Below are 24,157 nucleotides of genomic sequence, written 5' to 3'. Positions count from 1 at the left end.
GTGGCATGCAACCCCAGTTGCTTCCCGCTCTTAATACCCTATCGAGCTGCGAGCACTTCCTGCAGCTAGCTGACGCTTACGCCACCTAATTCCTGCCGCACAGCTTTAGCCCTGTTTTGATGTGTGTTGTGTCTGTGCCTCACTGCGATTAAGATATATTTACATGGTCATGCCTTCACAATTCCATGTTCCTCCCATTCTCTTGTAGTGAGTCGCAAGCTGTCGCAAGTATTAATTGTGTCCAAGATGCAGGCAGATTTGGTGCTGTCTGCACATGCGTGGTAGTGTTTTTTTTGTTGGATGCGCCTAAAACGGACTTTGCGTCCGACTCTAAATGAGGTCCTATTTGCGTTTAAGAATGGGGCAAAATCACACCTGAGCAATACATGCGACTTGTTTCTCCATACAGTAGGCGTCTTGAAGCTGTCATTTCCAACAAAGGTTTTTGTACAAAGTATTAAATAAATTTCAGGAAGCTTGTTCATTACCTTTTCCCTGTGTCATTTCACATTATTAAACAAAACTTAATTTATGGTTTGATTTCTTTGCATGTGTGGATTGCAAGGGTTGTTGCTGACATTTGGTGTAAATTTAATTACAATAGCCACATTAAATATATATTTACTGAGAAAAACTTATTTCACCCGCTGTATCTACTAACCCATGTAAGATTTATCTTCTCTAGGGCTCATAGTTTCTGATATATAGGGGGTCAAAGTTATGTAAAATTGCTGATTCTCCGTTTTTAGTGTGATATCTCATAAAAAAATTCACATGTCAGTGCCTTATTCACATATCACTTCATTTCTCTTTGCAAGTAGAGGTAATAGTAATTTTCCCCCTTCTGGTCTTGGCAGACATGGTGTTCCATAGCCTGGGAAATGCTTATAAAACCACGGTGACCTCAACCATTATGGTTGGATCTCCTGTACCACGGACCACCTTTGCACCCGGACTTGATAAACTGTCATTGATTGGGTGGAAATTGAGCAGGCGATGCTCAGTAGCTTGTAATCAAGCATTTGAAGTTTTGTTACAAGCTAGGAAGGCCTGAACAAAGGTTTGGCTCTTAAGACTCTGAAAGATCAGGAGTGGCTTGTTTAATAAATATTTATTGGCAAATAGAATCAGCTGGTGTATATATCTGCTAAATCAAGTAGGAATATATATATTATTATCCAAAACTGAATAAGTATAGAAGCAGTTTCCTATGAGAAGAATCTATGCCTAAAGAAGGAGGTGCGGCTGAAGGTGCCAGACCTCAAAGGGGGAGGAAGGCTCTAATATAAGTGTCCCTACAACAAATAAAAAGGAAAATAGGGCCAACAGGGCGAATGCCAACACGCGTTCTGCATAAACAACTTTGTTAGGGCTGTTGTCTCATAGTTTGTGAATCTATCTTGGGTAATAAAGTACACCTCTCAGATAACAACATTGATGGTATATTCTAAGCAACAGAATTTATGTTGATGAATAGATTTAGGGATGTTAAATATTCATGGACGGTGGTTATCATATCTTTTGTTGCCCTTTTTATGCATGTCAATACTTTATTGGCCCTTGCAGCTGCTGCTTGAGATTGAGCGCTATAGCTAAGTCTACTGTCTATGAGCACCCCAAAACCTTTTTGATACATTCCCCTAAATTTTCCCAACTTAATTTATAGATTGTGTGCTTGTTTTTGATCCCTAAGTGCATAGCCTTACATTTATCTATGTTAAACTTCATCTTCCATTTACCGAAACATTATATGCTTGATGTGAAACATCGGTAATTAAAACTCAGTTTAGAAGGAGGATCCTTGAGACTCGAGATCAATAAATATTTATTTTGTGCATTCAAAATGGTGTCCAATTAATTGGCCCACCCTATATTTTTACTGCTTGCGCATGTTCCATTGGTCAGGACTGCCAGGGAGCCTAAAGAGGAAATACATTATGTTGACTTTTCTGTCCTACAAGAATTCCAGGGCAGCCCTAATTTCCAAATAATATAAAGTCTCATTATATAGCCTCATGTGTTTCCTTTTCATGTCTGCTCAGCTGAATGGGAAGTTAAATCATGGCTGAGAGAAAATTAACACCTTGGGGGTAAATTTATCAAGCAGTGGGTTTGAAAAAGTGGAGATGTTGGCTATAGCAACCAATCAGATTCTAGTTATTTTCTGCATTCTACAAAATGACGACTGGAATCTGATTGGTTGGTATAGGCAACACCTCCACATTTTCAAACCTGCAGCTTGATAAATTTACCCCTTAGACTTAATTTGTTTTGCTTTGGCCTGCCAGTGCTGTCAAAATCTGATGAGATCTGGCCGCTCATCTCTAACAGCTAGGTCACTAGCCACACACAGGCCTATAGTCATATTTCAAACTCATTTTCTGTCATGCCTGATAATGAGCCTATTAATTTCTATACTATCATTATCTACGCTCACAAATGTTTTGGGACCACGTGGTATGATATTGCATCTATTTTGCAATATCAATTGAGAAATAACAGCACATACAGTCAGCATGAATCACAGAACTTCAAAAATATGGTCAGCATTTCAGTATTGTTTTTGTTTGTTTTTCTTCTTTAGTATCCGGGGATGAAGATTGCCTCTGGTATCAGGATCGCAATGGTGGTTGGCATCCAGCACATGATTGTCATTTTGGTTCCTTTTGCTGTGGCGATTGTCACCAGAGATATTGCTGTATGGAACCTGCTAGAATGATCACTGAGAGAATGCAAAAGAGCTGTCTTTCTTTAAGGTGTCCTTCCCCATCCCTTTCTCTTATGCAGATGTTTAATATTTTATATTCATTACCTTATCTGTGTTCAACAATCTGTTATCTGAATAATTTTCCTTTTCATTTGTATATCTTCATTACTGTACTTTTAAACTAACCAGTTTTTTCTGCTACAGCCCAAAGACTATTGCTGGAATCGGCTTTGCTGTCCTCCTTTTTTTTGTGGTGATTATTACACTGATTTGCTGCTTCATGTGCTCTTGCTGCTATTTGTACCAGCGGCGTCACCAGCGAGGAACACCATACAGAGGTGAGCCTACCAGCCACACTGAATATATTCGTCTAACCCCCACCATTCCTGGCATCTCAAGTTTAGTTATCAAAATCAGTATTCAAAATACACATATTTTTTAAATTATAAAATTAAAAACTATAGTAAATAACCTTTTTATACAATTACCATATACAACATTGCTACATTTTATATTCTAAAACAAAATTTAATCCTAAAAGAGGTGTTCCCTAGAAACCTAAATAATTAAAATACAAGAAACTATATAAGCAGCACAATTTGTATTGGTGAAAAAAGTCATGTTGGTTTTTTTTTTTGTTTTTTTTTTAAATAAAACAGTACAACATATGTTGCAATAATACAATTCGTAACAGTGAGAACATTGAGAGTATGTAATTCACATATGGTATGGAAACCGGAAACCAATTCAGAGGGGATGGTCACCGTGAGCAATAACATATGAGCGAAAGTGAATTAAAAGTATAATTGTTATGAGATATCAGAAGTACCATAAAGGGAAGGCTGGAAGAGGCTGAGGGAGAGGAAAGATCAGAAGATGAAAACAGAGAGGAGAAGGGTGGTGGTGGTGGTGGTGGTGGTGGTGGTGGTGGGTGGGGGGGGGGGTTAAGGAGGGAATGTTAGTAGAGGGAAAAACAGAGAAAAAGGGAGGGAGAACAGTTCGGAATGAAATCAGATCAAAAGATGACTAAAGTCTCTATATTTTCATTTATTAGGACACGGCATATTCAATTATGATTCGCGGCTGCGCATATAAAGCGTCATTATGGTAACGCAATATCGCGGATTTCTGTGCGCACCCGCACAGAAATCCACTATGTTGCAGTACCGGGACCCGTGCGGCTGCGAATCGTAATTGAATATGCCCCACAGAGTGTGAAGCGGTGAAGTAATCAAACCAACTGTGCCATGTGGAGAAAAAATTATTAGGGCAATAATTAACTACACTAGTCGTGCTCTAGGTTATATATATATATATATATATATATATATATATATATATATATATATATATATGCCAAACACTCTGAATTAGTTCAGAAATAGAGGGGCTCTCTTGTTGTTTCCTGGCTATTAAGCATCTGGCTGCGTTCAGGATGTGGCCCAGGAGTTTCCAAATTATTTTGTGAGTGTCAGGCGGAAGTCGAGGAAGAAGAAAGTAAGATAAGTGGAATGCGGACTTTAGATTAGTTATTTTATAGCTGAGGTCAGCAACCTCTTTCCAGAAAGGAATGATTTTTGGATAGTTCCACCAGATATGGGACAGGGATCCTCAATGGCAACAGTTACGCCAGCAGAGGTCAGAGGTTGTCAGATTGTTTTCAGTTTGGATGGGATTAAATACCAACGGAATAAGAGTTTGTAAGAATTTTCTTTTATCTGAGTACAGATTGAGTATTTGGCAACTGCCTTGCGAATCTCCGTCCATTCCTCAGGATCCAAAGTCTCAGCCATCTCATCCTCCCAGTGGAGCTCATGAGGCTCTTTGACTGGCAAATTATGATTCATTAATAGAGAATAGAAAGTGGATATTAAGCCTTTAGATGACGTTTTATTTTCACAAAAGGTTTCTAGGGGGAAGGGATTGTGAGGAACACGGGGGTCTATTAAGGTGGTGAAAAGGTGTCAAATTTGTAAGTATTGATATACCACAGAGGCCGAAAGATGAAAGCGCTTGCGGAGTTCAGCAAAGGTCGGGAAAATCCCATTGGAACTATATCGGATAGAAACAAAATATTCTGTTTTTTGTCCATTAGAAAAAGATTAATGCCCGGAGGAAAAGAGGGGTTATGCTAAAGTGGAGACATTCGCTTAGGATTAGCCAAAAGTTTAAAAGTGCGGGTGCAATATTTCCATATTTCTAAGGAGAAGCGAACTGTTGGGGTGAGAGTGTGAAGAGGGGGAAGGTCTTACGGGTCTAGCTAAAATAAGATACTGGAAGATAGCATCTGAAGGAGGGAGGTCCGCTTCTGAGTCAACCCAAAGCCTGGTCTGAGGGCGAGAGTGAGAAAGAACCGCTTGGGTGAGGTGAGACGCCAATTAGTATTTATGGAGGCAAGGAAGCCCCAGACCACCATTGCAAGCATGACGGAAGAGAACTTTGAGGCGAAATCTTGGACGTCGGCCAGACCACGCAAATTGTGAGATGCTTGACTGTAAATCTTTAAGATAAAGTGAAGGGACACGTACAGGTAGGGTCTGGAAAAGATAAAGAATCCTTGGCAGAATATTCATCTTAACTGAGGCCACTCTACCAATCCACGAAATATACTTCGGGGACCAGGATCGGAGGTCTCGCTTTAGGGCGGCTATTAGTGGGGGAAAGTTGGCAGTAAAGAGACGATCATAGGTTTTGGTAAGATTAACTCCTAAGTATTTAATGTGATGTGGCTGCCAATGAAATTTGAAGGTGTTTTGTAAGTGGATTTTAATATTAGAAGGGAGATTGAGGGCAAGGGCTTTAGTTTTATCAGAGTTGATTTTAAAGTTCGAGAGCAGACCATATTCATTAATTTTAGCTAAAACAGATGGAACAGAGACATGAGGGTTTGTAAGGGTGAGAAGCATGTAGTCTGCATAAAGGGCTAGTTTAGACGATCTTGAACTTGTGGATATACTGGAAATATTAGGGTTGAGGCGGATTCTGGAGGTAAGAGGTTCCATCATAAGGGCAAAGAGAAGGGGAGAGAGGGGGCATCCCTGTCTGGTGCCATTCTGAATTGGGAAAGCCGCTGAAGCACATCCATTAGCCAGGACAGTTGCTGAGGGGTTAAAATATAGGGATTCAATTCCATTAAGGAAGTGGCCTTGAATGTTCGCTACTTTGAGAACTTCGCGCATAAAGGGCCATGAAACCCGGTCAAAAGCTTTTTCAGCTTCGAGCGCGAGCACCAGAGCCGGGGCTTTAAGCTTATTGGTAGCATGGATCAGACTGATGATTTTTCGAGTATTATCAGCTGGTTGTCAGGGTGGACCAAGGAGGTGATCACACTGGCCAAACAATTTGCTAAAATTTTTGCGAAAAGTTTTAACTCTATATTTAATAGTGAAATTGCACGATAGCTTGTACAAAGACTAGGATCCTTTCCTTCCTTCGGGATGACCACTATATTGGCTCTAGTGGTGGCGCTGTCAAACATTCAGCCCAGGAGAATCGAATTAAAGAGGTCTAGAAGCATGGGTGAGAGGAAGGGAGCAGTTTTTTGTAATGTATGGCTGTGAGACCATCCGGGCCCGGGGCGGACGCATTTCTCAGGGATTTAATTGTACATTTCAATTCGTCAGAGGGTATTTCCTGACTGATTGAAGATGATTGCGACTCGCTAAGCGCGGGGAGACAGCATGTATTCAAAAATGTTTTAATTCGAAGTCTAAGATCTTTGGGGGGGGTGGTATCGGAATGTAAATCATACAATTTGGAGTAAAATTCCTGGAAATGGATAGCTATCTTTTGTGGGTTAAACAGCTTACTGGCAGAGGCATCCTGAATATGAATAATTCTGTTGCGGGTCCGTTTGGCACATAAACTATGGGCCAAGAGAGCATCCGCTTTGTTTCCTTTCTTGTAGAATCTAGCGTGTTGGCCGCTTTATTGGGCAAGAGTTGTTGTAAGTGAGCTTTTACAGCCAAGATTATGAGATAAGTTTTGCGTTTTGGATAACGTTGATGCTTCTTGGTGAGAGAAACAAGCTCAGGATTCTAGATCCTGGATGCGTGCTATTTGGGGTTTTTTTCTGGGCTGAGGACATGCTAATTAAGAGACTCTGGATAGTGGCTTTATGTGCCTCCTATAGGACCGAATGCAAGATATCTGGGGAGGAGTTGAGGATCTGAACTCCTCAATTGCCTGCGACACTTTTTGTAAGTTTTCCGGTTTGGAGAGAAGGCTGTCGTGCATGCGCCAGGACCGATGGGGGCGGACTGAGGGGAGGTTATCAACATTAAGAGAAACTGCCGCATGATCAGACCAGGTGACTGGAATTATATCTGAAGAACGGAGGGAAGGAGTGGTGAATTTATCCGTGAAGATCATGTCTATGCGGGTATGGACGTTATGAGGGACGGAAAAGTGTGTGTATGCGTGAGCAGTAGAGTTCAGGACCCGCCAATAATCATAGAGATCGTGTAGCTTAATTAGGGAGCAAAGATGGCGAGAGTCTCTAGAGGACTGCATAGAGGAAGGAGACGGTGGCGAGCGATCTAGTTTGGCATCCAACATAGTATTAAAGTCACCACCCAAAATAACTTGCCCCTTAGCTGAGAGAGTTTAGCAAAAAAGTCTGAAAAGAAGGATCCCTGTCCCACATTAGGAGCATAAAGAGCTGCTATGGTTATAGGCGTCTAAGAGATAGAGACGATCAGTATCATATATCTGCCTTGGTCATCTGCTATTGTGGAATGTACAGTTAACGGAACTGACTGGTGGACTAGGATAGCAGTGCCACAAGTTTTGCGTGAAGAAGTAGAATATAAAGCATGTGGAAAGGTACTATTTGTGAGACTTGGATGCGAGTGTGTGAAATGCGTTTCCTGCAGGAGAACTATGTGAGCGTTAAGGCGTTTTAACTCTTGAAGCGCCATGGTGCGTTTCTGGGGGGCATTCAGCCCGTTAACGTTTAGAGAGATTATCTTGATAGTCATGGCGGGTGTGGAAAAGGAAAGCTAAGTGAGACGAGTCTGTAGACTAGGAAAAGGAGGAAAAGAATAAGTGTTAGTATGAGAGGGGTGGAAGGGGAGGGAAGGCACCGGAGTTGGGGAACCCAGGCTCCGGCTTAGAACAAGATGAATGACACATCCTGTGTGTCAGCGGGGGTCGTGACTGGCAGAAAAGTGACATTCAGGGACAAAAGCGAACTAACAAAGGTTTTAAGTAAGGAAGGGGGACTGTGCAATGAACCTTTTGGAAAGGAATCGTAAACCGAAAGGGAGTTAAGAGAATAATGTCATGTCCAGGGGGAGGAACCGACCATAACCTAGAGATTCCATCTGGACAATGGCATATCGTTTGAACGGATATGAAAACATATCCGAAATAATATGAAAAAGCATCTAGAAAAGTGGGCAATGTAACAAAGTAGCATAAAGACTATGTACAAGTGGGGGGGGTCTCCCGTCAGGCTGGGAGAAAGGGGAGTGTGTGTATGTTTTAAAGGTCAAGGGTCTATATGGATGAAAACATGAGAACAGGGTGAACACAGCAGTAATAGTGTGTTTTAAATCAGCAAAGTCTAAGAGGAAAGCTAATACAGCATCTAGAGTAGTGTATGTGACTATTGGCAATTCTTGGGCAACAAAAACCTATAGAGCATAACCTTGTCAAAACAGTGTAAATTGGGGAGGACCCAACCGATATGCATATATAATCCCCAGAATACATTACTACACTACAGCCATTAAGTATATAATACACATCCCCAGAATACACTACTGCGAAGAGCCATTAAGTGGAAATGTTACAATAGTCTGACATGGAAACTCAAACATATATTAATATAAACAGCATCACAAGAGTGTACTATTTAGCAGTGTTCTCTAGGATGCGAACAATAGCATGAAAACACCCCATCTAATGGTGTGGGCAATGCAGCTAAATAGATTATAAGCTAGAAACAAATAGAGGGGGACACCCGTCAGGGTAGGGGAAAACGGGTTGATCAAAACTTTTAACGGCCTAGGGTCTATAACGATGAAAGCCCAAAAATTAGGAGGACACCGCACTAATAGTGTGCTTTAAATCAGAGATGGCTAAGGGGGGAAGTAGCACAACATATAAAGAAGCGTATGTAACTATAGGCAATTATAAGGTACTAAAACCTAGACACAGAAATGTAACACCCAGTGGAAGACACCAAAGTAGCCCCATATATGTACAGTAACTCTAGGCGATCTTAACAGGAATTATGAAGCTTGGAGCGTACCCCTGGGCAACCACATAGCCTCTGAGATAGGGAGAAAATACGGTAAGCTAAAGAGAATAACCTTGTCAAAATAATGTAAATTGGGAAGGACCCAGCTGATATGCATATGTGGTCCCCAGAATACACTACTGTGTAGAGGCATTAAATGGAAATGTTACAATAATCTGAACATGACATGGAAAATCAAACATATATTAACAGAAACATATTCTCAAGAGAGTGCATTAAGCAGTGTCCTCTGGGATGAAAACATTCGTTTGGAGAAGATGACTATATGGATTCATGATCAGCGTTGACACGGGGGTCTGGAGAACCTGTAATGGAAGGCAGAAAGAGAGAGAGAGAAAAAAAAAAAAAGGGGGGGGCGGGACGGGACACAACTAGTATTTATTGATGGCAGGCAGAGGCCCGACGAGGAGACCCAAAAGCAAATTAGGCTGTAGACCAAATAGGTGAAGGAGCTCTTCGCGGAAGGGGAGAGCTGTTTGCGGGCAGGGTTGGAGGCACCAACGGAATGCCCAACTTCTCAAGCATTAAGGGACCTTCTTCGTGAGTCTTAATCCTATGGGAAGATCCATTATGGGTAACTTGCCCCAGCGATATTGAATGCCATGGTGATCAAATTGCGGTGTTTCCTTAAAGTTGAAGGTGCTAAGTCCTGGAAAAATCTGGATGTTGTGACCAGAGTAAGAAACAGCTGGAGTGTTGCGTGTCGCAGATATAAATTGTTCTTTGACAGTGTAGTAATGGAATCTCATCACCACGTTCCTGAGCGGTTGGTCCGCAGGAGGTTTGGCACGCAGAGCTCTATGAGCACGGTCCAGTAGAAAGTCGGAAGAAGGAGTTTCAGAAAGGCATTGACGAAGAAGGCCCCCCAGGTATTTAGGCAGAGCATCAGTGTCAATGAGCTCTAGAATGTTCTTAAGGCGGACGCTATTGCGTCTTGTGCGATTTTCAACATCTTTATTGTGATCTTGCATATCTGAAAAAGATTGGCACAATTCTGTGAGTTGTTGGTCAACCGATTCTTGATAGGAGCAGATATCTTACACTTTGCGTTCTAATGAATCTGTGCAGTTGCAAAGAGCTAGTACCTCAGCTTTAATGTCCTGTATGACCGCCCTCATCTCGGTTTGTATGGTGGTTTGAATTATTTTGAACAGCTCTAGCGTGGAGCAAATTACATTTGAGGTTTGGGACTCCTCGTGGTCCGAGACTGGTGATATACGGGAATTTCAAGTGTGGAGGAACTTGCTTGTTTTCTGTCTTTGCTGGTAAACATGGCCGGTTGGACGGCTTTTTTCGGTTTGTGAGACATGACTCAGGCAGCAGATGAAACACTGATGCGGCACCACACAACTGTAGAACAATATGCCCAAAGCGAGATGCTAGCGTATGATCCCCAAGGTTCAAGGGTGGAGTCTAGTTACTCCATAATAAGAGGGTTTGTTGTAGGCAGATGAGCAATAGAACACTGTGGTTCTGTCAGGTCTTACTTAGGAATTGTTGTGGAGCTGTTTTAAACGGATAGGACACATACACCCTTGAATATAACAAAGGGCAGAAAAATGTTGCGTGTGGCCACAAGATGGCGCCAGAGGCCAATCAAACAATTCTGAAGTGAGCGCCTAAGGTCAGAGTTAATGGAAGTACTTTACTCTGAAGAAGCAAAAAGTAAAATGTGACCGGTAAATGACAGTCCAATATCCACATACCAGGTCTACGCGTGTCTTTAGGTAGAGCAGACTTGAATGGGAGCAGGCACAAATATTGAAGCGTAGATTGGGCTGCTGCCTGTAGAGAATCTGTCTTTAGTACAACCAAAATGGCGCCCAAATCAGGAGCGGGAAGACATAGTAGGCACTATATGAAGCTGACGGTCAGTGCCACTAAAGCCAAATAGCTGGGGGGGGGGGAGAGGTGCAGTTGGGTAGTAGCGATCCCCTGTATGACTGATTACTGCAGGGTTAATGTATAGCGCGGGGACCCTGCAATGGGACCACCGCAGAGAAGTGCACGGCAATGTTCCAGAGGAGGTTTGTGTAGACAGGGCTGCCATCAAAAATCGTGGGTCCCAGTACAAATGAAACAGGCAGAACGCCCCCACCCCTCATGGTGAATGTCCCCAATAAAAAAAAAACAACAAAAACTTAATTTATGACATTAACGGAGGAAATAACTATTATCCCTCATATTCCTCAAGAAATACAGCTTAACCCATTATCATACTTGGAAGCCTAATCTCCTACAAAATTCAGAGTAAAAACAAATGTGATAATAAAATATCTTTAAAATATACTTACCCAGATGTTGCAGCTGCTGCTCCTTGCTCCTTTTTCTTACAGCGGCGGCGGGAACATCAGTGTGACGTTATGTCGCACCACACCATCACTCAGGGGCGGATTGGGAACTTAGAGTGGCCCTGGAAAAAATTCTGGAAGTGGCCACCAAACAGTGGGCTGGTCCAACACAAAAGTAGGCGGGATTAACTTGATTATCCATAACCTTATCAGTGATAGGTGAGGCCAACGGAACACGCAGTGGTAGGCGGAGTCACAGTAAGCAGACACAAAGAAAGGTTATAAAGTATTGTGCTACACCCCAAGTATTTATTCATGTAGAACTGAAAACTCATGTAAGAGGAGTGTGACTATATTTTGTAAATAAAAAGACATTTGACACACCGCACAGACAGGCCATGCCAGCCTCCTATCTATAAGAAAGTCATTCATTAGGAGGTCCCTCTCCCCTTCCTATACCATCAAGCATTGAATTCTGACTAAATTCCTCCTCACGTGTGCGAGTATGTGTTTGGTAAATTATATTGTACATCTGTATGGAACACCAGCATTTTATTCATGCATATCAGTCCCTGTGCAGATTACAATATGTTCATAATATTTAAACCATATATTGTAAGCTTGCGAGCAGGGCCTTCCATATATTGTAAGCTTGTGAGCAGGGCCTTCCATATATTGTAAACTTGCAAGCAGGGCCTTCTCACCTCTTTGTCTGTTTTACCCAGTTTGTTTATTACTGTGTTTGCCCCCAATTGTAAAGTGCTATGGAATATGTTGGCACTATATAAATAAATAAATGATGATGATAAAGAGTTAAAATAATAAGTAAATGCTCTGAAAGGAACTGTGAGTTTCCAAATTTGCAGGATAATCCATTCAATACCTAATGAATTTACTTACAGTACCTGCTTAAAAGTAACCAGGTAGAGAAATAATAGAAAGATGCCAGTGCTGGAATATTGCAAGGACAGCAGCACTGTCAGAGGTGAGAGCACCACTGTTCTGCAGTAGAATCAGATCATAAACGTGTAACATGGTCTCATAACATGAATAAAATCCTTAAATACTACCAAATAATGAGGATGAAATACAATTTTGGATGTTATAAGACATAGAAAGATGACGCAGTAGGCTGGCAAACAGATTTACTCCACAAGGAAATTATTTTGCCAATGATGATCTGATATTAGCTCAGTACTCTCTGAGTGTTCAGTTCAGGTCACTTACCCATAGGAGTGCGCAAAACACTTCATTAGGGTGTGCACCCAGGGACACCGAGCTAGGAATACCCTGTGCCGCAGCTTGCTGCCGGAAGGGTGTGTACAGCAACGTCTAGGGGGAGGGTGCCTAATAGTGCCTCCAGTTAATATACCAGTCCCTTCAGTTCATATAACAATAAACAATAGTGCCCCCAAATCAATCACATTACACCAAACAAGTACCCCCGGAACATATTATGCCAAACAATACTGCCCCCAGATGATATGCCACACAGTAGTGTCCCCAGATAATATTATGCCACACAGCAGTGTCCCTAGATAATATGCCACACAGTAGTGTCCCCAGATAATATTCCACACAGTAGTGTCCCCAGATAATATGCCACACAGTAGTGCCCCCAGATAATATGCCACACAGTAGTGCCCCCAGATGATATTATAACAAGTAGTGCCCCCAGATTATTAAATGTCACACAGTAGTGCCCCCAGATGATAATATGCCACACAGTAGTGCCCCCAGATATTATGCCACACAGTAGTGCCCCAATTCAAATTGTGACACACACTACAAACACTAAAAACTGCTCTGTAGTCCTATATGTGAGTCAACTCACCTCTCACACTGATGTTGTCCGTTCTTCATTGGGTAATAGAAGAGCTGTGAGCAGCCTATCTGAGCTCCAGGATGTTGAGCTACATGGGATCTCTCTCCCTCCTGTTTGTGCTAACCCTGCAGCCCACCCTCAGTGAAAAGCAGCCTGGTGATTTACTTTCGGGACTGCTTCACTGTCGGCCGTCGGGGTTGCCCCTTGTGGTTGGAGTAAAAACAACATGCATAAAAAAACAAAAACGAATAATGAAAATATAAGATAGCAGGCGACCTCAGTAGACCACCGGCCTACCGGGAAAATTCCCGGTAAGGCCTATGGCCAATCTGCCCGTGCCATCACTCACCAACAGGGAGAATCACATGATCGCAGGGGCAGAGCAATGATTCCCCTTCGATCACGATTGACAGCTGCCTGGCTGCCACAAGCAGATCACATGATCGCAGGGGAATGATTGCTCCGCCCCTGCGATCGCATTCGGCTGCCTGGTTGTCATGGTGACAGACAGGCTGAAGACAGTGGGGGAGACGTCGGGGACTGAAGGAAAGGACAGCAGGCTCCCTGGTAAAGTGTGTGCCGCCGGGCCCCCTGGTGAGCCCGGGCCCGGTAAAAGAGTACCCCCCGTACCCCCCTGATGGTGGCCCTGTGTGTAGATACCTTTTGGAGGATGGGACCTCCCGTGGACGCGCCGCTTAGCAGGCTGGGGCCAGAAGCACTGCGGTGTGTCTGGTGGCTGTGAAGGAGCTCCGGCCGCAGATGATAAAGCCGGCGGTGACGTCACCGCTGACGAGCCTGGGTTCTGAACTAGTCTCCGCAGTCCAGGGGGTTTAGAAGTCCCTTCTTGCAGGTAAGAGGGTTAGGAGAGGGCTTTTTGCGGTCCAAATCGGATAAGAAACCAGCGGAGCTCACACTAGCTGCTGTCGTCCACAATGGCTGCCAGGCCACGCCCCCAAATGTCATGTTATCACATGACGCAAACAAACTAATCTAGTTTTTGGGTACATTTGTAAAATAACCTTGCTTACTGCAAGTTGGTAGGAGCCCACTAATGTGATTTGTAACTTAAACTGATTCTATGTAAATAGATTATTTATTAGCTGTTATTTATATAGCTGTAATGTAAGCCACCCGTTATTTAATCAACCTATAGAACTGAAGGACTGTTCTTAAACCATAGCAACCCCTATTCCCCATATAAATTAGAATAGTTAGGTACAGTCCAGAATACCACGATCAGGGCAGGTGGCAGTCAAGGATAATCGATAAACGGGCAAGGTAAAAAAACCACCAGACAACAAAACCAATACACTATAACGCTATAATAGGCAGCGAAAGAGTGCTGCTGAGAGCCTTATAAAATCAATTGGAACCAATCCCAATAAGTCAATCAGCCCTCACAGTGCTGATCAGTGATGCTAAGCACCTAAGTGTCAGGGAGATTCACTGATGTCAAGGTAACCATTGTAAGCAGTGGAAATAGGCTGAGATGTATTAGAACACCTGACACTGTTTCTATCCCAACCTCCTGACAATAGCTCCTACATATTACGCAGTGTATAATATAGTGTTCTAGAATTTTTACCGCGCACCTCCTCTTATTGCAGCTGTTAGGAACCCCTCTAGCCGGTACAGCACAACCCAGAGTCTGCTCTGCCAGTCAGGTGTTCACTGGAGCCCCTAGTGGTGGTGACAGACTTGGCCGCAGACTAGCAGAGGGTCGTGAAGTGCGCACCGACTAGGGAGAACCCAGGAAAGCGGAGTGAAGTCCAGGCAAGGGCCGAGGGCCGGTAGCAGACAGGGAATCCAATACACAAGCCGAGGTCAAGGGTCACAGGCATGGTAGCAAGGTCCAGATACAGGCAGGAAGGTCAGGGTCACAAGAAACACAGGCAGGGTCCAAATCCAGGCAAGGGGTCATACACAGGCAATCCGATCGTAATATCCACAGGACAGAACTGGGAACACAGCAGGTCAGCAAACTGGCAACAGGAAGCTATAACCGGCAGTGAGGCTTCAGACCTCACTGCCCTAAATACCAGAGTCAGCCAATCAGAGCCTAGCTCTGAAATCACACACAGCCCCTGCTTGATAAATATATTAAACTAAATTAGCCCACAGGCTATGTATATTTTCTGCGCACGCGCCCGGCTGTCCCCAGCCACCGGGACGCGGCGCTACTGCTACTGGCGTCACGGTCGGGTAGGCTCCAGAAATGATGTCCCGGTCGTCAAGGTGACGGCCGGGACCTCAGAGGGCACCCGAAGCGAGCCGCGGCGGCTGTGAGTACCGCCGCGGCTCATAACAGTACCTCCCCCTTGAGGAGGGGTTAAGGAACCCGACACCCAGGCTTCTTAGGAAATTTTTTGAAGAACTCCCTCAGATGTTTGGTAGCATGGAGCTGTCTTCGCGGAACCCAAGACTGCTCTTCCAAACCTCGTTTCTTCCATTGAACTAGGAAGTGCACCTGCCCCTGCACTCTCTTAGAATCGAGGATCTTATGAATGATGTATTTGTTCATGTTCCGTACAGGAGAACTCGAAGACTGGAACTGATTCAGATATAACACAGGCTTAAGCAGAGAGCAATGGAATGTGTTAGGGATCCTCAAGGAACCAGGGATTTTCAATCTGAAGGCTACTGAATTAATCTTCTTGATAATGAGGAAAGGACGGATGAATTTAGGCCCCAGTTTTTTGCAAGGCTGTCTGAGCCTAACATTGCGTGTAGACAGCCACACTTTCTGGCCCACTTTGAGGGAGCAGGTGGTACGGTGGCAGTCCGAATTTTTTTTTGCAAAAAATGAGGCTTGTCTCAATGATGACTGCACTTTTTTCCAGATGACTTTGAGATCTCTGGTGGTGGAGCGAATCTCCGGAATACCAGCGGACTTGAGCGAGTACAAGGAATTAGATCTGGGGTGAAAACCAAAATTGCAGTAAAATGGAGAGGTTTTGGTAGATGAGTGACATGAATTATTATAAGCAAATTCTGGCCAGGGTAACAAGGAGGACCAGTTATCATGAAATTCCGAAGTGTAACATCGTAAGAATTGTTCTAAGATCAGTTTGCCCATTTTACTGAGGGTGGTATGCAGACGAGAGGCTAATCTTGATCCCAAGAAGGGTACAAAAAGATTTCCAGAATTGTGCTACGAATTGGGAACCACGATCAGAAACGATGTCAGTAGGAAGTCCATGGAGCCGGAATATATGCTGGATGAACAAAATGGCCATATCTCGAGCACCAGGGAGCCTGGGTAGCGGTATGAAGTGTGACATCTTGCTGAAGCGGTCAACTACCACCCAGATGGTGTTGTGTCCTGCAGAGAGTGGCAGGTCGACTATAAAGTCCATAGACAAGTGTGTCCAGGGTTTTGCAGGAATGGGCAATGGAAGCAACTGGCCTACAGGACGACTCCTGGGGACCTTACTCCTGGCGCAACCCTCACAAGAGAGGACATAACTCTTGACAACAGCAGACAAAGATGGCCACCCGACAGTACGGGAGAGGATCTCCAAAGTCTTTTGTATTCCAGGATGTCTAGCAGTCTTATTATCATGTGCTTCTGCAAGCACCGCCTTCCTTAAATGAACTGGAACGAATAAACATCCCTACGGAGTATTGTCAGGAGCTAATTTTTGAAACCTTTGCAGCATGCTGCTCAGGTCTTGGGTTAGCCCAGCATGGATCATGGAAGAGGGAATGATAGGCTCAGGACTAGTAACTGGAACATGGTGTGCCAAGAAGCTTCTGGACAGAGCATCTGCTCGGACATTTTTAGAACCTGGACGGTAGGTGATCACAAAGTTAAAACGGGTGAAAAATGGCGACCAACGGGCCTGTCTGGGGTTCAGGCGTTTGGCCGACTGTATGTATTGTAAATTCTTGTGATCAGTTATAACAGAGATCAGATGTGTAGCGCCTTCTAGCCAATGGCGCCACTCCTCAAAGGCCCATTTGATTGCCAATAGTTCCCGGTTACCCACATCATAGTTGGCTTCTGCTGAGGAGAACTGACGGGAAAAGTAGGCACATGGGTGTAGGCGGCGAGTATGGGAATCCTTTTGAGATAAGATGGCACCAGCACCGACATCGGAGGCATCAACTTCAAGAAAAAATGGTGCTTCAGGATCTGGGTGTCTAAGGACCTGAGCGGATACAAACGCTTTCTTTAAGGTCTCAAATGCGGTTACTGCCTGGGGTTAGTTGGATCCATTCCTTTGCGAGTCAGGGTGACAATAGGAGCTACAATATCAGCAAAGCCACGAATGAATCTTCTATAATAATTGGCAAAGCCCAGGAACCGCTGCACCGCTTTGACATTATTTGGTTGCACCCAATCCAGGATAGCTTGGACCTTGGTTGGATCCATGGAGAACCCTTCCGAAGAAATTACGTAACCTAGGAAGGATACTTTCTGCACCTCAAACTCGCACTTTTCTAATTTGGCGTAAAGGTGGTGTTCTCGCAATTTCTGTAGGACCTGTTTGACGTGACCCCGATGTATAGTTAATGACTTGGAATAGATGAGAATATCGTCTAAATAGACAACCACGAAACAATCAAGGAACTCCCGTAACACTTCATTAATCAGATCTTGAAACACCGCAGGGGCGTTGCTAAGACCAAACGGCATGACCAGATACTCGTAGTGGCCAGAATGCGTATTGAATGCCGTCTTCCATTCATCTCCCTCTCTGATACGGAAGAGGTTATATGCACCACGAAGATCAATTTTGGTGAAAACTGCAGCACCTCTTAACTGATCGAATAATACGGAGATGAGAGGAAGGGAATAGGTGTTCTTGACTGTGATAAGATTTAATCCTCTGTAGTCAATACAGGGCCTTAGTCCTCCGTCTTTTTTGGAAACAAAAAAGCATCCAGCACCCACTGGAGATTTAGATGGCCTGATAAAGCCTTTCTCCATATTCTCGTCAATATATTCCTGCATGGATTTGGTCTCTGGACCAGAGAGAGAGTACAAGCGTCCCTTGGGCAATTTGGAACCAGGAATAAGCTCAATAGCACTGTCAAAGTCTCGATGAGGTGGTAAAATGTCAGCAGCCTTTTTGGAGAACACATCCCAGTACTCATGATATTGTGAGGGAAGTTGCTCCGGAATAGACTGGATCACACGCAGAGGCAGAGTCGAGCAAGACTGTGTACAATAAGAGCTCCACTGGACAATTTCTCCTTTTGCCCAATCCACGACAGGGTTATGACGTGAAAGCCACGGATGGCCCAGGATCAGCGGGACTGATGGACAGTCGATAAGGAAGAGGGTTATGGCCTCGAAATGGAGAGCTCCTATGTTCAGTTGTAGTGATGGAGTCTCCCAACCAATTTTACCTCCAGGCAAAGGACTCCCATCTAGGCCACAAACTGTAACTGCAGAATGAACCTTTTTTCAATAGGAATCCCAGCAGAACAGGCAAACCCAATGTCAAGGAAGTTGCCTGCAGCTACACTATCAATGAAGGCCGACAGGGCCACAGAACTGGCACCGAAAGTGACTTGTGCGGGAATCAGGACAGCATTCTTTTGGGAAACAATTTGGAAGCTTAAGTGGACCTTTCCCAGGCATGCTCCTTTTTCAGGTTTGTATGGACAAGAGCAGGAGAAGTGGCCTTTATTACCACAATCAAGACATAGGCCTTGTGACTGTTTCTTGTCTCTTTCCTCAGGAGGGAGGTGAAACGCCCCTAACTGCGTAGGCTTCTCAACATCCGTGGAAGCTGGAATAAATGCATACGAAAAAGAAGATGCCTCTTTCTCTGTCCTCCTCTCCTTGATTCTCCTGTCAATTTTAATAGCGAGTTGCATAAGACTCTCCAATGAGGAGGGGGAAGGAAACTGCACAAGTGAATCCTTTATCTCCTCCGACAGTCCTAGGCGATACTGGCAGCGTAATGCTGGGTCATTCCATTCACTGTCAGGTGACCATCTGCGGAATTCAGCGCAGTATTCTTCTGCCAGATGCCGGCCTTGCTTTAAGGCCCGTAGATGAGTCTCAGCAGAGGCAACTCGACCTGGATCATCGTAGAGGAGACCTAATGCGTTGAAGAAAGCTTCCAATGATTGCATGATAGGACTCGACTGTGGTAGGGTGAAAGCCCAGGACTGGGGGCCACCCTGCAGGAGGGAGATGACAATTCCAACTCTCTGCTGTTCTGACCCAGAAGACCGAGGTTTCAGCCGACAATAGAGTTTGCAGCTTTCTTTAAAATTCCGGAACAGGGCTCTATTTGCGGAGAACCGGTCCGGCAAATTTAACTTGGGTTCATCAACAGAAGCGGGAATGGGCAGTGTAGTCCGGGAGTCCACCTCATGAGAGGACAACCACTGGGACAATCCCCGGATCATTTGGTAAAGGGTCTCAACATGACCCGCTAGGGCTTGGAAAGGAGACGATTAGGTTCTGCTTCTTCCATCCCAACGTCGTCTCCCGAACATCTGTTTTTGGGCCAGTTATAATGTTAGGAACTCCTCTAGCAGGTACAGCACAACCCGGAGTCTGCTCTGCCAGTCAGGTGTTCACTGGAGCCCCTAGTGGTTGGGACAGACTTGGCCGCAGACTAGCAGAGGGTCGTGAAGTGCGCACCGACTAGGGAGAACCCAGGAAAGCGGAGTGAAGTCCATGCAAGGGTCGAGGGCCGGCAGCAGACAGGGAATCCAATACACAAGCCGAGGTCAAGGGTCACAGGCACGTTAGCAAGGTCCAGATACAGGCAGGAAGGTCAGGATCACAGGAAACAAAGGCAGGGTCCAAATCCAGGCAAGGGGTCATACACAGGCAATCCGATCGTAATATCCACAGGACAGAACTGGGAACACAGCAGGTCAGCAAACTGGCAACAGGAAGCTATAACCGACAGTGAGGCTTCAGACCTCAGTGCCCTAAATACCAGAGTCAGCCAATCAGAGCCTAGCTCTGAAATCACACACAGCCCCTGCTTGATAAATATATTAAACTAAATTAGCCCACAGGCTATGTATATTTTCTGCGCACGCGCCCGGCTGTACTCAGCCGCCGGGACACGGCGCTACTGCAACTGGCGTCCGACCGTTGCCCTGGTAGGGTCCGGAAATGACATCCCAGTCGTCAAGGTGACGGCCGGGACGTCAGAGGGCACCCGAAGCGAGCCGCGGCGGCTGTGAGTATCGCCGCGGCTTGTAACAGCAGCACAATACACTTCTAAAAAAAAAACATACACCAGTTTAACATAATCAAAAATAAAAACTAAAAGAAAGTATTTAAGAGCTAGAAAGATATCTTTCATATATACCATGGAAAGGCATTATTTTACAGACAAATATTCAAACTGTTTTCAAATGTCTTATTAATCTATAACCTGCCCAAATGAATAGCATTGGAGAACTCAAGAATAGATTGAGCATCTCCCTTTCATTCTAATTAACCCATTCATTGTAAAGGGGTGGAAGCACAATTGAAATGAATGGATAAAGAATTTCAAGGCTTTTTTCATGTGATTTATAGTAAATTTGATCAATTTTAAAAAAAGTTTGGAAAAGTTTGGAATTCTCTAGATCCATTTATTGTATGTTTGCACTTTTTGTGGTGTGCGATTGTCTCTCTGATGTGTTTCCAAAGAATATACAGATTTGTAAAGATGACTTTAATGGTTCTGTAATGCCCAGAAGGGCTGGGGTAGTTGCAACTCTGTCCCCAGATTATTGCTTTTTTGCAAAAATAATGTGCAGTTGTTCATGTTGATGATGCACTGCCACCTGTCATCTGTAGTTTGTTTCATGGCAGATCGTCACAAGGCCTCCCCTCCTCCCCGCTTCCTTTTTAGGAGCAGATGCCGTTTGCTAGATTGGTCAGGGTGTAGCCTGAAGAATTTGGTGAGCAGAGCAGGTGTGTGAACATGTGTCAACTTAAACAAAAAAGCGGTGAGGACTGAAGCCCTTCCAGTGCACCAGATCCGGCACATCTCTCCCAGATCTGTGGGAGTCAGTGGTTGACTGGATGTTATATTGCTGGTGGCCCTCTCTTTGGAAACACCAGCTGGATTCGGAAGGAAAGTGGTAGCCATAGCCTGTACACTACAGGATTTGACATCCCAATAATTAGGTTTTGCCTGATGTAGTTAGGCCCCATTTTGAATGAGGGCATCTTCAGTGCAATCATCATTATCATCCCCAGAGGGGACCAGGTGGAAACCATGGTTAAAGTAGAAGGGGAATACCCGTATGAAGTCCTACATCAGATTGTTGTGTGAGCCCACACAAACAGTTTGGGCCAGTCGTTCTGTGCATCCTAGACAAAGCAACGATAGAAAATACTTGAGCTATAGGTTAAAAAGATCTGTCTATTTGTATGACTGTGGATGGAGCGAAATTCTCATCCCCTTGCAGAAGACCCTACAAAACTTAGCTACGAACTAGACTCCTTGATTGATATTGACCTCCAATGAAAGTTTGTACAGCCTCATTCAGGATTGAATGAAGGAGGCGCAATCCTCTCTACATTCGGCCTCCAGAATTTCCAGAGGACCAAATCAATTGTTTTCCCTATTATTGATTATTATTATCGTAGATTTGTAAGGTGCCACAGTGCTCTGCAGTGCTGTACAGTAGAGAAAAGAAGGACATACATAAAACAAGGACATAGAAGGCAGACAAAATAAATGCAGACAATAAAACATCCCTATGCTAGGATGACTTGCCAATCGTAAATTGTGTTCCCATTACAAGACCTCCAGCTTGCACCAGGAGGAATGAACCTTTTGCCTTAAGATTCCTTGAACACCTTGGTGATTGCTGCCATTTTGACCTGGATCCTGTCAAGCAACTCCAAAGAGATGGCTGCTCCCATAATCAAGCCTGGAGGTGTAATGCCTTTGTATTTCATGATGGATCATTCGGCACAGAACTGCTGGGAGCGTGCATCAGCCTTGATGAGCTGAATAGAGAAAGGGAACCTGGTCTCCTACAGAAGGTGCCTCCTTAGTGAGGTCCATGATGATTGCTATCACATTCCACTTTTCACCATTGTAGTTGAATGTCTTTGAAAAGAACGAGCAAGGGCGAAGGGAGAGCACAGCTCCTTCTCCACCCTCTGATGCATCAACTTTGAGTGCATAGATTCAAGCTTCTTCGGTTCCATTTCTCTGCCCTGTGCTGAAATAATGCTGCCCAGGTAGCTCACTCTGGACTGACTGAATGAACACTTCTCCATCTGGTAAACAGCTAATTTTCCAGGAGCTTCTGCAATACCTATCTCACATGGTCATAATGTTTCTAAAGTGCGCTGGAGAAAATGATGATGTCGTCCAGGTAGATTATGACTGATGTATCCAGTAGGTCCCTAAAGAGGGAATTCACATATGTTCAGACGACAGCTGTGACATCGCACTGACTGAACTTCATGACCCAGTATTGATAGTGCCCACAGGTTTAGTTTGGTGAAGACAGTCTCCTGATTGAGCCTCTCAGAGAGTTTAAAAGTTAGTGGGAGAGGTACTGATTCTTGATAATATTTTAATTGAGCGCCAAATAGTCAATGTAGAGTCCTAGGGAGCGCTGTTTCTTCACCATGAAAAAGAACCCTGCCCCGGCCGGGGTGAGATGAACCCTCACTCCATGTTCTCCTGTATGTAGATGGTCATGGTCCTTGTCTCAGTCTGAGCAGGTACTTCCTGCTCCTCGGGTGCATGGTACCAGGCAGCAGGTCAATTGCTCAGACTCATTCTCTGTGGGGTTTTAGCATTCCTTCTGGCTTTTGTCAAAGATCGCGTTGAAACCTTTGTGCTCCTCAGGCAAGTCCATATTTATGAAATCCTCTATGGTGAAAGTGTGATGGACAGCTTATATTGCAGAAAGAAGTGTGGTGGGAGTATTGCTAAAAGGCTTACCTGTTTGCCTTCTGTTCCAATGAGCAAATTAATTTCCCGACATCTCAGATTTTCCCAGTTCTGGGCACTCTTCCAACCATAATAAAGAGGCCTGTCTTGCTGTAAACGGTGAGTTATCACCCTTGGGAAAAGAAAACTTCCCTAGCTGCATAGGTTCCTCAAAGTGCACAGCTGGCATGGCACGAATCATCAGTGAGCATATGGGAGATAGTAGTCATCTCCTTTTGCTGAAGCTTATGCTGCTGAATGTGAGGTTTGAATGTAAATAAGGATGATTCCCTCCAGGGAGGTGGTAAGTTTTTGGCAAGTGAGCTCCTCTTTAATGGAGTCTAAAAAAAAAAAAAAAGGTGAGCAGCAACTCATCATTCCATCTGGTCTCTGCTGTGAGAGTCTGAAATTCCTTCCTGGGGCATCTGATGGCCACGTTGCTTGAGTGAGGACAGCTTTGCCAAGGTATTGGCGTTGCAACATGAAGATTCAGAGATCGGTTTAAATGTGGCTAAAAATGTTTTGCTGTTACCAATTCATGGATCATTCCTCTTGTGCATTGGTGTGGCCCAGGGCAAAGACTGGCTAGTCAGCAGGTTAAAGGCATGTTCCACTTTGATCCATTCTTTGGGGAAGGATACTACTTGAACTTCGAGCAGCAGCCAAATCTGGGTCAGGAATCCCCATAACCCTCAAGGACTGTTTGCTTCAAGACACCAATTTCTGCTTTGTGTTTATCTGAGTGGTGTTGTAAATCCCAGTGTGGTCCATGTTGAGTTACAGGCAATATGTCACATTGCTGGTTACTCCTAGTGGAGAACGACTTGACTGCGGTAGCAAGACCAGCCAAGTCAATTTGTCCCTCACAACCTATCCTCTCAGGACTAAGCTGAAATAGATGGGCTGGAGAAGATTAACTCATGAGGAAAAAGATTGATAGAAGTGAGGCCTTATAAAGACTACATATAGGTGTGGTCTCTTTGTCCTTAATGGCTTGACCTTTAGTAAAGTGATGATTGCAGTAAGTGAAAAAGAATGTGAAATTGTCAATGCTGATGGTGCACTACCATCTTTTGTCTGTAGCTGGTATTGTAGTTGTGACAGGGTGGACCGCCTATGCCACCCTGTCTGTTGTTGCTGGGAACTGGCTGGGCTTACTTTGCCACCATTCGCTTTTGTTATCCCAAATGCGCCCTC

General features: G+C 44.4%; 1 protein-coding gene across 2 annotated transcripts in view; it reads left to right on the top strand.

Moving 5' to 3' along the window:
- The window catches only part of SHISA4 (shisa family member 4), a 75,876-nt gene that overhangs the window by 31,876 nt on the left and 19,843 nt on the right, over positions 1-24,157 (top strand). For both annotated transcript variants that reach the window (XM_075195580.1, XM_075195581.1), the window contains 2 exons: positions 2,585-2,756; positions 2,912-3,045. In XM_075195580.1, the coding sequence (XP_075051681.1) occupies positions 2,585-2,756; positions 2,912-3,045 (306 nt within the window). The remainder of the gene's footprint in view (positions 1-2,584; positions 2,757-2,911; positions 3,046-24,157) is intronic.

Source organism: Mixophyes fleayi, chromosome 2 (assembly GCF_038048845.1).
Source record: "Mixophyes fleayi isolate aMixFle1 chromosome 2, aMixFle1.hap1, whole genome shotgun sequence".
NCBI classification, from domain to species: domain Eukaryota; kingdom Metazoa; phylum Chordata; class Amphibia; order Anura; family Limnodynastidae; genus Mixophyes; species Mixophyes fleayi.
The sequence above is the reverse complement of the archived record's forward strand: the minus strand, read 5'-3'. Positions and strand labels throughout refer to the sequence as shown.